At 42.5% G+C, this 18,476-nt stretch overlaps 2 protein-coding genes across 2 annotated transcripts in view; one reads left to right on the top strand and one right to left on the bottom strand.

The window, feature by feature from the left end:
* FAM199X (family with sequence similarity 199, X-linked) overlaps window positions 1-5,811 on the bottom strand; it is an 85,248-nt gene extending 79,437 nt beyond the window's left edge. Inside the window, exon 1 of the mRNA XM_078688674.1 lies at window positions 5,469-5,811. Coding sequence (XP_078544800.1) covers window positions 5,469-5,656 — 188 coding nt within the window. The 5' untranslated portion in view covers window positions 5,657-5,811. The remainder of the gene's footprint in view (window positions 1-5,468) is intronic.
* Window positions 5,812-6,413: 602 nt separating this feature from the next.
* LOC144829485 (COMM domain-containing protein 5-like) overlaps window positions 6,414-18,476 on the top strand; it is a 110,262-nt gene continuing 98,199 nt past the window's right edge. Inside the window, exon 1 of the mRNA XM_078688675.1 lies at window positions 6,414-6,776. Within this exon, the coding sequence (XP_078544801.1) occupies window positions 6,626-6,776 (151 nt within the window). The 5' untranslated portion in view covers window positions 6,414-6,625. The remainder of the gene's footprint in view (window positions 6,777-18,476) is intronic.

An 18,476-nucleotide genomic window follows, 5' to 3' on the forward strand; every position in this document is an offset into this window, starting at 1 on the left:
CAATGACACAGATTGGCACATTATAAATCAATCCTGACATTAACAGTACAGCGACATGCACGTTTGCGTGTCATTACTTATAAATAAGAAGTGGATATGCCAATTTACAATAGAGCATTTCGTATTTCAGGCAACAAGAATAATAAGACGACGCATTTTCACAGGTTTATTATTCTTTCTGCATACTTTACTTCTGTGAAATGCATCTCAAACTATTTCTTTCTTTCTTTGTATTACTTATTTCATTATTCTGTAACAGTATGGCTGGTATTGTTCCTCCTCCCTCATTTCTAGCCATTCCTGGTGAGCCATTGATGGAATGGGAGATATGGGAACCGGTATTTCTAGCTTATGTTGAGAATTTCAGAAGAGCGTGAACCGGAGAGAAAACTGGCTTTGTTAAAACATTGTTTAGGTGGTATCGGTCTAAAGGAATTCAAAAATCTACCTGCCCTTATTAATCCTGGCAATATCAATGTATACCAATATGTGTCTATGCAACTTAATTTAAGATATGGAAAAAAGAAAAATTTGGTCATGTAAAAGGTTCATTTTCTAGTCTAGGAAACAACAACCTGATGAAACCATTGAATAATTTGTTTCAGCAATTAGGTCTCTCGCAGTAACTTGTGATTCTGAGCATATTTCATATGAACAGGTGCTTAAAGGTCAGATTCTTATGAGAACAAATAACAAAAAAGTCCAAGAAAGGTGGTGAACCACATCCGATATGTCTTTCAATGCTGTCACTGATATTGCAAAATCTATTGAGCATTCAGAAATATTTGTCAAAGAAATTAGAGGTAACGAAAAAAGTGAAGTATTTGGTATTTCTAAAGATGCTGACAAAAGCAAGAAAACTAATTTACAAAAAAAGGATACTGATGGGAGATTTAAAAAAGGTACAAGGATGGATAACAGAAAGCATATATTCTCTGGCTTAGATGTGGGAGTACTGGGCACCTAGGTAATTCAAAAGTATTATTTGTTATAAGTGTGGCAAGAAGGGTCATTTCAATAATGTATGTAGATCTATGCCCAAAAGAGTAAATATGATCCAGAGTTATAATTAATGTGATAGTTTTTCTGAGGACTATGAAAATGATATCAGCACTCATTAATATGTGTGGGAATGAAGGAGTCGCCAAGTTTCCCTCTTGCACTATTGCTGTTGAAGTACAATTTCTTGTTGATTCTTGTGCACGGTATACTATCATTGCACAGAATATTGTAAAAGATAAATGGCCTAACAAGAAATGATTTGTTCCCGGAGTAGCACCTGACACCGGACACCGGTACACCGGACATAAAATGTACTTGGTTGGATATTTTTGGGCCAACTTAGAATTTTCAAGGCACCATACATACGGGAAGATATATGTAGCATAATCTGGGCAGTCACTTTTGGGTTGGCCTCACCAAGAACAAATGGGGATTAACCTTCATCCCAGAGCTGATCCACCAGTTTATGTCATCAAGCTCTCCAACTCTGTAGAGAATAACTCTAAATTTGTTTCAAATTTAAAAAACAAGTTTCCTAATGTTTTCAACAACAAATTGGGAGAGTACTAAGGATTTAAGCATTGTATCAAGCTTTGTGACAATGCTATTCCTATTCGTCACAGGGTAAGAAACGTTGCCCTATCCTACAGATCCAAGCCTAAGGGTATCTTAAAAGATTTATGTACTAAGATGATAATAGAACCCATTGAATCATCTTCATGGGCTTCTCAGATTGTTATTTCGGTTAAACCCACAGGGTAACTTAGATTATGTGTGTACTTACGCAGGTGGAATAATGCTATTTGGGTAGATGCCCATCCCCTCCCCAACCTACATGAGATGGTTTCTATGTTAGCTGGTGCACAGGTATTTTCCTGTATTGACCTAGCCAGTGCCTACCATCAGGTAGTTTTAGATGACGAATCAAAAATTCTCACTGCATTCATAACTCCTGAAGGTTTGTTGGATGCCATTTGGCCTTGCCAGTGCTGCTTCAGTTTTCCAAAGATTGATGAAGGAAACACTTGAAGGTCTATCCGGTGCAAGAGCCTTCCAAGATGATATTCTTGTGTGCGGGAAAAATGCAGAGGAGCAGAAGCACAATTTAAATAATGTACTCTCTTGTTAAGCAAAGGTCTCTTTCTATGTGCTGATAAGTGCAGATTTAAAGCATCTCATGTGGAATATTTAGACCATACTATCAGTGGTGCTGGTATTAAGCCCAAGCGCAACCATGTGGAGAGTATCACTAAAGCTGAAATTCCCTCATCCAAAGAACAACTTGCGGCTTTCCTTGGTCTCACTGAGTGCTATGCAAAATTAATTCCCAACTGTGCATCCAAACTTCATCCATTTAGATGTCTACTTTAAAAGATGCAAAGTTTAACTGGACAAAGGAAATGTGTTCCGCTTTCAATACTTTGAAGGGTTTTGTTGTAAATGCACCATGTTTAAAACCTTTTGTAAGTGGAAAAAAAATGTAGAATTATGCTGGATGCCAGCAGTTCTGGTCTACGGGTGTACTGATGCAAAGAGATGGTGTAAAGGAATGGATTGTAGCCTATGCATCAAGAGCTCTATATGGTTAAAGGAAACATTACTCTGTGATAGAGAGAGAACTCTTAGCTTGCAGTTGTGGTGCCGAACATTTTAGAACATTTTTATTGGGCACCAAATTCATCATCAACACTGATCATAAGCCCCTTATTTTTATGATGGGACCAGGCGGTGGTAGTACTATGTCTGCAAGATTGGTTAGATTAGCATCTAGATTGCAGAGTTTTCAGTTCCAATTATAATATGTGCAAGGTAAATCTAATGTACTTGCTGAAAGCATGTCTAGGTTTCCCCCCGCCATACCGGATATGGAGAATGAAGATTGCGAGGTAGCGTTTCCGCTCCATGATAATTTAGTGTGTGGTGAGCAAACTATTGTTCAAGAGGATGTGTGGTTAGATGAAATGAGTAAGGATGAGGAATTAAAAAAAGCGATGCTTCACATTTCTCGATGGGTTGCCTGAGGAAAGGAAATTGTCGGGCGAATTGATGAGTTATTTCAAAGTTAAAGAGGAAAATGGCTGTTGAAAATGGTATTGTCCCAAGAGATGATACATGTGTTCCCTCTTACAATCTGAGGAACAATATAGTAGTAGTAGCCCATGAAGGACATTTGGGAATATCGAGTATAAGGAGACATGTTCGAGAATCCTTTTGGTGGCCAGGCATTGATGTATCTGTAGAACATTTCATTAGGAATTGCAATGAATGTCCCTCTAGTGACAAATCGGCTGTGGCTCTACGTCCTGAGCAGGGCTCAAAAAAATCCTAAAAATGGTACTAGTCCTGCACGACTAGTACCTTAAAAAATGTCCTCGACCTAACTGCAACCTACTTGACCTCTGTCTCTGAAAGTGGAGCAAATGTGACAAGATAACAAGATTTAAAGGCATCTTTATTCCTCATTAACTTTGTGAGCAATAAAAATGCCTTTAAATCTTATTATCTTGTTACATTTGCTTCGTTTTCACAGAGGACAAAAGTTGGTTTGTTTTCCTTCTCGCCAGAAAGGGCGAGTAGGACCAAAAAACAGCTCGACCTTGACTATGCGAGCGGTCGAGTGGAATTTTCGAGCCCTGCTGAGCACCGTCCAGTTAAATTTCCTGATGCTCCCTGGCGAAAATTGGGTCTGGATATTATTGGCCCATTTGCTGTTTTGCCTCGAAAAGAAGTTTTTGAGATAGTTCTAATTGATTACTTTTCTAAGTGGTCTGAGGTCAAGGATGTCTCCTCAGAAAAACGAATAGAATTGTTATAAGTTTTTTGTAGGGAAGGTATTCCCCTAAAAATTAATGACAATGGACCTCAAATCATTAGTAAAAATTTAGAAGTTTTTTTCCAGAAATGTGGAGTTACGCATAGGAAAATTGCAGTATTTCACCCAGAGGCAAACGGTCAAATTGAATGGTTTATCTGTGTTATGAAGGAGGCTATTCAATTATCAATGAAGAGTGGTTTAAATTGGAAAAATGCTTTACAGTCTGTTATTGGCATATAGAACTTCTCCTTATTCTGTGACTTTAGTCAGTCCTTTTGAATTATTGAGGGGACGCAAACCCAGTACCAAGCTAGTTCCTTGGTGGCTGAAGAAGTAAGGCAAGCTAAGTGACGTTACTGATGTGGAATATGAAAATGTTCGATGCAGGGTTGAAGGATTAAAGAAAAGATTAAACAGATTAAACAAGATATGAAAAAGGAGCAAGGTTCCGTTAGCAAACAGGTGGTTGAGCAAGGTTCCGTTAGCAAACCGGTGGTTGAGGTTGGATCTATTGTTCGCACCAAGAGGAAAAATGTGATGGGCAACGGTTATTCAATTTGTTCATCTCCCAAAAGAGTTGTTGATGTTTATAAAAATGCTGTAAGAGTGGATGAGGGAAGTGTATGGAATCTAAACAGTCTCTTTAAGGGAGGGACAGTCACCGACGATGATCAGATGATCACAGAGGCAATGTGTTTCTTGACATTACAGAACAAGACTGCACAAAGTTTTGGACATGTGTTCTGCAAGAAATACTGTGGGTCCTCCTAGGTGAACGCGTTCTCGTAACCCTCCTGCAAGATTCCAGGATTATGTCATGTGCTAGAATATATTTTGTTTCAGACAAGTTATGTTATTTGCTATTATTCCTATTTATTTATGGGGAAGAAGGTGTGCAGAGTGCACGCGAGCATAATTTACCTCGCGTGTCCTCATCTCGTGCTGTTAATGAGCGTGACACTGTGTTGTGCTCACGGTCACTCATTGTCCTTGTGGTGGTTCTGCTCTCCTGGGGAAGAATGTTATGATTAGAAATGTCAGGTGGGTGAATATAGAGTCTGCAACCAACTGTGTAGACATTATGCAACTGGCTCTTTAAGAGAACATATCTCCTACAAAAAAAGCGGATCCTCAACTACAATACAGTGTCTGTGATTACTTGCTACTTCCTGAAGGAATTAGTCATTTGGACTCCCTTCCTACACTTACCTTTTTGTGGAGTATCATTATAATCTCAACACATGGTTATAGATGCAATAGCAGGGACTCGTGCGAACCGTAGAGTGCACCAGTAAATCGAGGCGAGTATGTAGAATATATTTCCAAGAAGATTGATTAAAAAGCACACTGTGGAGCTAGGCAGCTCGAACACTCGTTACTTCGGCGGTTAAAAACATAAGTAATAAAGAACTTGGGCACACGGCTATTTTGCTAATCAGAAGTGTATCGAGTAGCGCAAATATAGGATTCTTAGAAGACTGCAATACGTGCAGGAGTGAGAAACAGCGGAGACCAAATAGTAGCATGAAACGAGTGAAGGACCCCAAAACCCGCAATGACAGATAAAGCGCAATCATCTGTTGGCAGAGACATCTGCCTGCGAAAAATGCTAAGAGCACAGACAAATACGAACGAGGGCCGTGCGTCTCACCTGCTGCCGTGGAATCCGCGCTGCAGCGGGTGGGTGCGGTGGCATGAGGAGAGTTGGCAGCCAAAGTCACTAACATCAAATAACAGTGTCCCGCCGCCACCCTCCTCGCTGGCGCTTCCCCGGCGCAGAGACAGCAGGGGGAAGGGCTCTTCTGGGGCCAGAAACTTCTCGTACAACGCCTCCGACATCTCGTGCCCTGGCCGGTATGCAATCTGGGCCACCGACAGCCAGGGCTCAAGCCAGGCTCCTTCGGCACAGGAATGACAGAGCCGGTCGCCGATGTAAACAGAAGAAAGATGGCGAAATTGGGCTTTGCGCTATTCCGCGTGCGCGAGCAGCGCTTTCCGGTCCCGCCTTTTCCGGCGCATTTAAGGGGCTGCCCAGTGCAAGCCTTGACCTGTCATTGCGAAAAGAAGTCTTTTGTCATCATGCGTCATTAGACAGCGGACATACCTCATCCAATCATCTCCATAAAATTCCCATCAACTAAAAGTGTACCGCAGAATGTATGTGGCGAAGTGTGTCTTAGTTTCGTCCATCAAAATTCCGACAAACACGTTCTTGAACACGGCACCGCGATCTATATAAATCGGGCGGCAACCCATATACCTATGTTTAGCTAGAAAAACGCAACATGTTTCGGTATTGGGACTCTCCACGGTCATTCTCATCTGTAGCACCCCCTCGTGGTTGCACTAAATAAATAGGACGTCGTTGGCAAACAATTTAGCGTCCAGCGAAATCAATTTCAATTGGAGGTTTCTCCACTTCTTCAATTGACAGCGCAGACTATAACACGTTTCACCTTTACATTCAGAAAGCTGAGTAAAACGTGGAGACTAAAGCTGTTTTCTCAGGGCTCGGCGTCCGGTGCAGGCACATTGCAGGTCTCTTGCTACTGTTAGCACTCTAGTGTTTTTAATCGGACGACTTTGGTTGTATCACATGGCCAATAGGCTCTGCCTGGCCTTATGATGGCGGAAACCACGACTCTCCGTTGATGTTGCCTTACAGATGATTCATAAATCAAAGGGCGGTTGACCTGACCTTAATATGTCTGCCCCTGTCACGCGACACTATCTATTGTGATCATTAGGGCACTGAAAGTTGTGAGTACCGAGACCCTGCTGTGTTTGTTCTATGAACGACAGGGAGACATGGCAGTCCCTGGGAAACCGTCCTCCACCGCCACTCATCTGCTGGGAGACCGGAGCAGTTTCCTGGGCGCTCGGATACCCTCTGAGGTAGAGGCAATGGCTAAATATATGCGGGATTTGCATCACGACACATTCAGGAAAATCATGAAGGGTAGGTGCAAATACTAGAGGTGTCAAGATTGTTATTTGTTGCACCCCTCCACGCCTCCCAGTAACACCGCACACCCAAGTCAACCCCTTCTGACCCTACTCATCTCTCCCCACACCCTCCATCGCTTCCACATTTAGGGTTTCCGCAAATCTCAAAAAATTGTACCAGACATTTGTTTATTTTCGCTTGCAGGTGAAATGGAAACGAATTTATGCAAAGTTTTCAATATTCGTTTGTAGCATAGCAACTACCAGCCAGTTGGCATTCATAACTGCATTTCACACTACTAATCACAGCTCACCTCCACACTGTTCCTCACATTTTAGACCTCTACATCGCCCATCGTGGAAAGTCTCCACCCTATCCATTGAATTTAACATGTGATTTCCAAGTCACAAAGGATACAAAGCATCGTTCCCTTGGGGTATTGGGGACGCTGGAAAGATCGATGCTGGAGCAGGAACTTAGTTAAATACTGATTTTTGGAAAAAGTCAAGATACAGGAACCCACGGCTAGGGAGCAGCTGAACAGGAGAAGCACTGTGCCAACTGACCCTCACCAGGCAACAAGAGAGAACGTTCCACAACACAAGAATTTCAATGACAAACACAAATTCCTTTACAATCTTAAAGTGAGACTAACATAAGCTGCCCACATAGCACAAACCCCTCCCTTTTAATAACACAGCAAAACAAAAACTAAAGCGAAGCATTAAAGTATAACATTCAATTAAGAACATAGTCCTTTAATCTATTAGGCAGTTTAATTATGCGCTGGCTGCAAGAGGATATACACTCTTCACCTGGCTGCTAGTGCAAGGGAGATGCATGGCTCCTAGACACAATAGCAACAATGTTGTCACCTCCAACACGGACTATGGATCTTGAGCCAGCTCTTCCACATTCAACATTAGATGAAGAGACATTCAAGTCAGCTGCCCCAGATGGACTGTGATCCAGAGCAGCCTGGTTCAACACAATATCTTGACCAACATCATAAGCCAGATTGGAGTCATTCTCATACTCTCTGTTAGCATACATGTGATTGAAAATGTCCACTTGACTCTCTGTAAGTTTGACCACACGATCTTTGTTCCACCGACCTCTCCCTTATAACAAAAATAGAAGGTTTACTAACCCTGATCACTGGTACAGGTAGAGAGAACTTGGATTGCCCTTTATAAACCCTGTATGGTTTCTTAATCGGGACCCAATCGTTCACAGCTAAATGCTCAATTCTGTCTCCTGATTTGATTTCATAGTGTTTTTTCTGCAGCAATTGTGTGACAACTACTCTATCTCTAATCTGTATTTGGTCTTCCCCCATATTCCTTCTTTTGGCTAGAACTGGGCCCGCCACCAAATCTGGAAACCACTTGGGCATTCATTTTCACCTGGCTTCTCTGCCCCAGAGTGCTTTAAAAGGTGTAACTCCTGTGGTAAAATGTTGCAAAGTGAGGTATGCACAAACTATTTGTTGCATAAAATCAGCTACATTAACATTGACGGCGATGGCAGTTTGAATTCCCTCCTTCAAAATACGATTGGCTCTTTCAACTAGTCTATTGGACGACAGCCTATATAAATCTACTTGACAGTGTATAATTTCAAACCTTTTCATAAGGCTTATATGTAATCTGCCTTGAAATAAAAGATAGACCATTGTCTGTTACAATTCAGCAATGTGCGCTTCCAATCTTAAAGATAGTCTCGAAGAAATAGATCAATGTTGTGGAATTGGCAACCTCTACGAATGAATAGTAAATCCATTTTGAAAAGTAGTTGATTGCTGCCAACAAATACCTTTTATCAGAGGGGAGCATGTTGAATGATCCAGAGAAATCCAAGGCAATCTTCTCCCATGGTACTTCTGGAAAAGGAAATAAAGACTTCTTGTTCAAATTCCATTGTTTATCCGAAACTATGCATTGGGGACAATTCTCAACAAAGCTGGCCACCTGTCTATCCAGATCTGGCCGCCAATACATTTGCTTGAAGTCCCTCATGAGCAATGGCAATAACACTTTCCCTTAATGGGACCGGGGGAACAAACAGACCATTCCTTACACAAATCCCATTCTCAAATGACAATTCTTCACTGATTTGGGAAAAGTTCCTTAAATCCTCACTGAGCCCTTTCCCTGCAGGCCACTTACTTCTAACAAAGTGCTCCACTTATCTCGATATATTATCCTCCTTCATAGCTGCTGACCACTTTTCTTGAGTGAAACTCCCATTACAAGCTGACACAGCATCAACATGGCCAACAACGCAATCATTTTTGAAATCATCTACACCATACTGTTAAAAGGAATCGAGATGCAAGACAGACAGTCTGCCCGGATAGTCTTTCCACCTTGAATGTTTTTGACTACAAGATCATACGCATGTAACTTTTACAACAATCTTACCAGGCGTGCAGAGGTCTTGCCCAAACATTACCAGCTAATAAGAAGACTAAAGGTTTATGATCAGTAATGATTTCACATTATTTGCCCCAAATATACGTATTAAATTTTTGCACCTCCCAAAATATTTCCCAGAGCTTCTCTTTCAATGGTGCTATATTTGCTTTCAGCACACAATAAAGCTCTGGAGGCAAACACAATAGTGTTCTCCTCAACCCACTGTCCCAAAATGGTTCCAAGCCCTTTCAGTCTGGCGTCCTCCGTAATTAAGGATTTTCCATTGGATACAAAAGGGCGCAAGGTAGGAGCATTGTCCACTAACCATTTCACTTTCTCGAACACCTCTTGTATTGTGTCATTCCAGTCGAATTTCACCCCTTTCGTAAGAACACATCTTAAAGGTTGGGCCATCAGGGCATATGCCGGTACAATTCTGGCGTAATATTCATATGGGCCAAGAAAAGAACATAAGGCATTTTTGTCTGAAGGGGGTAGAGCATTTCGTATAGCTTCCACATTGCACGATTTGGGCTTGATTCCTTTAGCTGAAATGAGATGTCCCAAGTATTCTACCTCTCTTACCAGGAGTTTGCATTTGCTGGGTTTCACTGTCATCCCTCTTGTTTGTGACGCTTCTAAAACTTTGTGTAAGACATGAATATGTTTACCTTAGGTCTCAGTAACGATCAGGATGTCATCCTGGAATGCTTGCACATGCGGCATATCCCCAATCAATCCGTAAATACATTTTTGGAAAAAGTTTGCCGTGGATGCAAGCCCAAATGGCAACTTCAAGTACATGTATGCACCAAATGGAGTCTCAAACTGATTGAGTGGTTGGGATTCTTCTGAGAGTTGGATCTGGTGATAAGCAGAGTGCAAATCAATTGTAGAAAAATACTTAAGGTTGCAAATGTTAGCAATCCTTTCCTGGATGTGTGGAAGAGGATGGCAATCGACTAGGATGTTTTGATTGAGGGATCTCAAATCCAAACATCACCGAGATCTCCAGTCTTTTTCTTAGTTAAAACGACTGAAAAAATCCATTCCGAGGCATCAATGGGTGCAATGATCCCTTCACTTTGCAATCTTGTCAATAATAGTTTGAGATTCTACCTTATGCTGAGCGGCCCAGGCCAAATTTTATGCACAGTTGGCACAGCATTCTTCTTGAGTTTTATACAATGCTCAAAACCATTTACACTCCCAACAACATCCTTAAAGACTAAAGGGTAGGAACCAATCATGCTACCCACCACATCTTGCTCTACATCCAAAGATAAAATATCCGTGGAAGGTGCCCCCTAAGCAGCTGGATGGTCTTGTCCTGGGCGTAGACTAATACCCAACTGTGCTTGTTCTTTCCAGCCCAGAATATCTCTCCCATTCACTGCCACGTACACTTTCGTTCTGATTGATCTGCACAGTCATTCCACATCACTCCAAAAGAATCCTAACAGATCTATATCTTGTTCCCAAAATGCCTTGGGACTGATGTTAGGAGCTGAAAGGGGTGTTTCCTGAACCCAAAATCTGTAGAAGGGGCCATTATGATGATAATTTTTCCATCAATAGTATCTTCCACAAGGAGCCCTTTAATTTTCTTCTTTTTCGGATTGACACCCGAATTGTCCGGAAGATCTACAGTTAATAACACATTTGAACATTTTCTGCTACATTTCTGCGCTTCACATTAAGGATCTTCCACTCATACTTTAGAAATTTTGACTTTCCTGAGATTTGTACCCCGACTTGATGCCCCCCTGCGCCCCCATGGAAAATGGCCCATTTTTTGGTAGCAATTACACTTCTTACCAATAGCAGAACAATTTCGATTGTTCCCTAAATGATTTCTCAAACCACAGCAGAAACAGACTATTTGTCCTCGTACAGGCTGGTTCCTCTGATATCTCTTATCACCAACCTGTTTGGAACTAACCACACAAACAACACTTTCCTCTGTCACAACATTGAGAGATAGTTGAGCGGCATGATTTGACAGTCCTTTAGAAAGTAACAATCAACCTCTCAATGCTTTTATCAACTTCTAAAGTTTCACCTAATGTGGGATTGAGACCAGTTAAATGCTCTTGTATTATTTTTTTTGAAAAGCAATAAACAAATTGGTCCCAGATGTATGTCTCAACATTTGCACCAAACTCAAATTTTTCTGCTAACACCCTTAATGCAGCAATACAGTCTTCTCAGGGGAGGGTAATTCCTATCTCCCGACGCCAGAGACATCTAGATTTCTTAGGAGGGCAAGAGGTTTTAATTTGTATTTTGTCCAAAGGACAAGCAGACAGTTTTATGGTCATCCGATACACAGCTGTTCAACCCTGTAGGTCACATGGGTGGGTGAGTGAGTGAAAGGGTGGATGAATAGATGCATGGATGAATATGTGCAAGAGTGGATGATAGATACATAAATTAATGAGTGAAAGGGTGAGTGTATAGATGCATGTATGAATAAGTGAAAGGGTGGATGTATAAGTTCATGGATGAATACGTGCAAGAGTGGATGATAGATGCATAAATTAATGAGCAAATGGGTGAATGGATAGATGCATGGATGAATGAGTGAAAGGCTGGATAGATGGATGGATGAGTGGAGTGTAAGGGTGGATGTTTAGATCCGTGAATGAATGAGTGAAAGGGTGGATGGAATAGGTGCATGGATGAATGAGTTGATGGATAGGTGCATGTATGAATAAGTGAAAGGGTGGATGTATAGATGCATGGATGAATATGTGCAAGAGTGGATGATAGAGGCATACATTAATGAGTAAAAGGGTGAATCGATGGATGAATGAGTGAAAGGCTGGGTGGATAGATAGATGGATGAATGAGTGGAGTGAAAGGGTGAATGGATAGATGCATGGATGAATGAGTGGATGGATGTAAGGATGGATGTGTGAAAGAATGGGAGGCTAAGTGCAAGGGTGAATGAAGGGATGGGTGAGTGGCTGGATAGGTTGAAAGTGGATTGAGTGAAAGGATGGACGGCTTATTGAATGGGTGGATTAATGGGTGAGAAAGTAGATGAATAGATGGCTGACTGGGTGGGGAATGGATGGATGGGCGGCTGGGTGGAAGGGTGGATGGATGGGTGGGTGGACAGTTGAGTGTTAAGGTGGATGGAAGGATAAGTGAATGGGTGAATGGATATATGAGCGAAACGGAAGATGGATGGGTGAAAGGGTGGTTGGATGAGCGAAAGCATAAATGGATGAAGTGAAAGGGTCGGTGGATAGATGAGTGAAAAGGAGGATGGAGGGGGTGGATGGATAGATGAGTGAAAGGATGGATGAGGGATGAGTGAAAGGGAGGAGGAATAGGAGTGAAAAGGAGGATATGTGGGGTGAAAGGATGGATGGATGAGTGAAAGGAAGGTGGGATGGATTAGTTGTATCTATAGGTTTGGAGATGGCAGGATAGGCTTTAGCAGCTACAGTAGAGGCGGAGCTCTTGATGGGCCTCTTCTGTCTGCAGCTCGGCAGACAAAGACTCATAATTAATTTGAAAGGATGAATGAATGTGTGGGTGAAAGGATGAGTGAGTAGAAGTGTGGCTGGCTAGATGGATGGATGAATGAGTGACCGGGATGGTTGAGTGACGGGGATGGTGGATGGACAAAGGATGTTATAATGAAGGACAGGGTGAATGAGTGAATGGGTTACAGGGTGTTAGGATTAGAGAGCGAAAGGATGGATGAATGTAAAGGATAAATGGATGGAAGAGTGGAAGGATGGATTGATGGATGGGTCAAAGGGTGGGTGGAAGGATGAGTGAAAGGGAGTGTAGACAGATGGAGTGAATGGAAGGGTATATAGATAGAGTGAAAGGTAGGGTGTATGGATGAGCGAAAGGATGGATAGATGGTTGAAATGGATAGGTTTGGAGATGGAGGGGTAGGTTTGGAGATGGATGAGTGGATGGACTGACGGATGAACAGATGGACGAACAGATTGGTGAAAGGCTAATGGATAAAAGAATGAATGGGGGCCAATGTAAAGGTGAAATGCTAGATATCAGTTGTTGAAAGGATGAATGGATAGGTGCTTAGATGGAAGAGACAAGAGCTATTCTGGAGAGGATTCCAATGACTTTTTTTGCTTGCTTGGTGTCATAAGAACTTTGAATCAACGTGGGGAGTATTTACATTTTCTGGTTACTCACTTGGCCTACACTATGCTCCTTTCTCTACCTTGGGATTATCAGGTAGGTGTGGTGCTGTTTGCAAGCGCGTTCTTACTAGACAGCTAGTATTTGTTCTCATAAAGGTCACATTGTCATAGAAATTCTTGGCACTGAACAAAACTACTTTGTAAAAGAGCAGATTGCTGTCGCACACAATGAAGCCAGCTCACAGACAGAAAGAGATAGCATTTTAATAAAAACAAAAGGTCTTGGTTAACTCAAATTTAATTAGGGGCTCAAATGTTAGCCACGAAACAGCACCCATGATATATGTCCTTGTATTAATGCAGATTCTGCCTTTCATTGGTTGGCAAGTTTTCTTTCTGGCCGGACTCAGACGGTCACTCTAGGCGCGTATCGTTCTGCACCCATGGGACTTACCAAGGGAGTTCCACAGAGCTCCTGCCTGAGCCCGATTTTATTCAACATCTATGTGGCTCCCTTGGCTAATGTTTTAAGAAAATATGGGTTTGTTCCAATATCATACGCAGACGATACACAGCTGCTTTTCCCCTTCAATGAACTCACCCCTATCATCCAGGAGACGTTCTCACTGGGCATGAATGCCATTTCACAGTGGATGAGGAGTAATTTCCTCCAATGTAACGTCGGGAAAACCGAGCTCCTACTTTTTGGAGAGGCCCCTATATTATGGTCCCCAAACTGGTGGCCCATCAATCTTGGAAAGCCTCCTGCCCCTAAAACTGTTGTTAAAAACTTGGCAGTTCGGTTAGACCAAGCTCTCTCTTTTAAAGATCATGTTGGCCAGATAGTGGGTATATGCTTTCACACCTTGGGCCTACTCCGACAAGTCTTTCCTTTACTTCCAGACTCTGTTCGAAAGACTCTGACCCGGGCACTTATATAGAGCCGCCTAGACTATTGCAATGTTCTGCTGCTCTCTGCCAATGAAGCACTAATAGGCTACAAGTGGTCCAAAATACGGCGGCACGTTTGGTCTTAAACATGCCGCCCAAATCAACTTCCCGCCCTCTTTTCCAAAAACTCCATTGGCTTCCAATACGCCAACAAATAAAGTTTAAGGTTTACTGTACTATTCACAAGGTGCTACACAATCTTGGCTCCAGCTATCTGAATGAAAAGTTTATTCCATATCTTCCAAGAACTTTGCGCTCTAACACTAAACATCTGCTAATAGTTCCCAGAATCCAGAGAGCGAGATTGGGGGGTAAATCCCTCTCATACCTTGGCCCCAAGCACTGGAATGACCTTCCTCTTCCATTAAGAGAATGTTTGAACCATATTGGTTTTAGAAAATTACTCAAAACCACTGTTTTCTGTTTTTAAGCAAGCTACAGTTTCCCCTTGAACAACTGATACGTCTCCACATAAGAGCAGAGATACTCCTTGGATTCGATTCAGGCGCTATATAAACCTCTAAATAAAGTAAAATTAAATAAATAAAATTTACGTTTTTCATGAATTCACATGAATTTCCTTAAGTAGGCCAGGAAACTGTAGTCCTAGAAAATATTTGTGAATTGCATCTTAGCATGAGCAAATATGAATATATGCCCCAGAGGAAATCTGTTGAGTGTTTACAAGTTAACTTTTTCTCCAATCACATTTTTCCCAGCCCTGGAAGAAACTTTACTTCTGCCGTTGTCAGGGGTAAATTTCCAACCTTTCTCAGTATGGGAAAAGATTAGAGAAGAGCTGGTGAAAACCTCCAAAATTCAAATCCTTCTACAGTATTAGCCTGACATAACCAGAGAAGCTATTATCAGAGCTCTTCTATAAAGAGATTGCAGCCATTATTTGACGGTGCACTACATGGCACCAAAGGGACAAGTGGATTTTGTTACAGGACAAGTATATTTATGAAGCTACTTGTCCCATGGACAAGTAGATATTTGATTAAATTCCACACCCCTGCCTTCTACAGATTCATCGCAAGACTGCTTGCACATTGCAACATTAAATATTTCCAACAGAACACTAGGGGCATTTGAATATTGGTGTTTTTTTTTATGCGTTCCTTGGCTTCCAAGTAAACATTTCAGAGGGTGTCCTCCGATACCAGGGCAGGAAAGCGAGGAAGGTTATCAAAAAAACTCTGTCCCGCTACCTCCAAGTGGTTAATTACAAAGCCATCTTCCTTGGAGGATAAAAACCATCAGCGTCAATTGCAGTCAAATCGTTTTTAAAAATAAGAAGCCATTCCAACCATTTGATATCAGGTTTACCAGCTTTCTGGAAGAAGTGCAGTGGATGAATGACACCTTGTCTGCTGGCAACACTCTAAAGTATTAAGAAACTGGATGGTAAAGACAATTTCAAATCTGTCAAGAATACAGGAACTGAAATGCAACTGCATCAAGTGAGAATTATTTTTTTCCCCCAGCGATATCTCAATACTTTTCCCTCAGTTCATTTGTATATTCATTCACCAAGGAAGAAAAATGGTAACTTGCCAAAGCATTATATCAGAAATGTTACCTCAAAAATAATTAATAGGCAAAGGTTACTGTTGTTTGAATTACCGATTGGTTGTCGCACTAAATGAATGGTGTGCGAATCATTGGCAGTTACGGCTGCGTAGAAATTCTTAACATCTCCTCCACAATGAAAATTAATAAATGCTGTAGATCCTGATCAGCCGGTAAAGAAAAGTAAACCTTAACCAAAAAGGCTGCCGTGCTTGTGACTTACGCACTTTGACCCAGAATCCTTTGCGGGTTAGGCAGAGAAGATCCAGATATGTCGGATGTATCGCTTGCTTCCTGGAGTGAGGGCAATGGCGAAAGTCACAAACGTGCTCCCACAGCCATGGCTGTTGAGAATGCTGGAGCGAGGCAACGAATCAGAGTGCGGTCGCGTGCTCCAAGGCGAAGACGAAGAAGCCAGTAGAGAGGTATGCACAGAGCATAGAGTGCGAGTCTGTCAAATTCAAATTCGGCAGTCATGGGCAGGGTAACAGCCACAGCAAAGTAGACTAAAAGTTTGTAAGAACATCAAGAAGTAATATAGGTGACCCACGTCAAAATGATCACCCAAACAAGATTTTTCCTCCCTTTGAAATCCAAGCGCTTAGCTGGTGGGTTCCCTCCTTTGGTATACTGGCGTTCAGAGGTGAAACAGCTTACCCCACTCCTGGTACCCAAAAATTTGGAATTTGGGGACGCTGGAAATATTGAGGCTTGAGCAGGAACTTCGTTAAATACTGATTTATGGGAGAAAGTCTACATACAGGAACCCACGCCTTGGGGGCAGCTGAGCAGGTGAAGCACAGAGCCAAATGACCCTCACCAGGCAACAAGAGAGCATGTTCCACAACACTAGAATCCTCAATGACATACACAAATTCCATTACGATCTTAAAGTGACAATAACATAGGCTACCCACATACCTGTTGCGTATGTGTTTTTTTAACACCCTAATGCCGTGGTTCCCAAACTGTGCGCCGCGGCACCCCGGTGCGCCATTAGGACTAGCAAAGGGCGCCGCGGACTTCTTTGCAATGAGAGCAATTAAAAAATAGTGAGTCTTTTGATGCCCTCCCGGTCAGCTGGCGTCAGGAATGATTTGTCCCCGCAGTCGCAGCGCAACAAATGTAGAATCAGGAATCATTGTTTGGCCCAGCCACAAGAGCGTATGGCCGCCATACGCACGTATCTGCTTCATGTAACCTCCACTTAGGCGGGGCCAGGCATACACAGTGATGCAGAGCGTTATTTCTTCCCATATTCGGATGCGCCTCTAGAGACCCTCTTCATAAAGTTACAAGTAGGTCGCACACCTAAACATGCGCCTTGTCAGTGGTAGATATTGGCATTGGCTGCTACTATAACATGAATGCAATGTAATCCATGACACCTGAATTAAAATGCGGGCTGCAATACTTGGCTTTGGCACTTGCTGGCCTCGCTGCACAGGCCCGGCCCCGCGGCTCATCCTAATTCTGAGGATTAGGATAAGCAGCAGAGCCGTGCCTGTGCAGCTAGTGCAGCTAGTGCCAAAGCCAAGTGTTACAGCCTGCATCATTTTAATTCATGTGCCATTATAGTAGGAAGCAGCAGTGATTATTAGGCGGCTGCTCGGCTCAGAGCTTTAAAATGCAGACTGCAACACGTGGGTTTGGCACTTGCTGCCTCGCTGCACATGCCCGACCCCGCTGCCCTCCCTTTGAGTGCTGCTAATATTTACTGATTAACTACTGGAATCAGAGGTCTGCTGCCCCTCACACTTGTGGTGGGCCCTTCCCCAGTGTTTTAGCGCATGGGAGGAAGGCAACCTTTATTATTCACAGAGTTTGATTGCACTATTTCTACTACCCACACTGGTTTACATCAGATGGTGGGCAGTTAATTTTAGAGCCTGACTATTTTTTATTAATCAACATGTACAGAGGGGGGTCCGAAGGTCTTTTGTTGTGCTCATACGAGAATTTGGACTAAGGGGGCTCTGAAGTGTTTCTGGGGAGGGTTGACCACCTCAGAAAATGTGGGACGAATCCTGGTTATTTGGAACTGCTAGGGATGGTTTAAAATGAGTTTTTGTAAGTCGCAAGAGTTAGATTCTTTATACTTACTGGCATAATAAGAAACACTTGCGTTCAGGGTAGGCTGCACACTCTGTGGGCCTACTCATGGCATCATAAATGCCAACATTTCAGAACCGTAACGTGGAGGTTTTTAATCGTGGGGATGTGTTTTCCCCAGTGACTTCTATTTGATGCTGAAGTAACTTCAGGCGGAGACAGCGAAAATGAAGACATTTTTGGCTTCAAACCCGGGAATCTTTTGCCTGAATCTGGTCAGTTGGCATGTATGTGGCAGTTACAACTTCAAATCTATGAGTCATAGTTGGTTTTCCTTAAATCGGTTTAGAGTGACCCCCTTCAGATAAGCGATGCAACTCTTCCTTATTTTACCATGGAAGCAGGCGTCTGCGCATGGTCCAGCGCATAACATTGGCATTTCCAGCTGTTAGTCCAGGTTTTGTAAAGAGAGATTGTCTTAGCTGGAAAGTCCTGCTTTCTCTCGCCATGTGCTGAGTGTGCCATACTCCTCCGTTGTCAGCATGCCTGGCATACTTATTGTATCGTTTCTCACCTAACCATTTAAAGTT

The sequence above is a fragment of the Lissotriton helveticus genome, chromosome 4_1, assembly GCF_964261635.1.
Source record: "Lissotriton helveticus chromosome 4_1, aLisHel1.1, whole genome shotgun sequence".
Taxonomy (NCBI): Eukaryota; Metazoa; Chordata; class Amphibia; order Caudata; family Salamandridae; genus Lissotriton; species Lissotriton helveticus.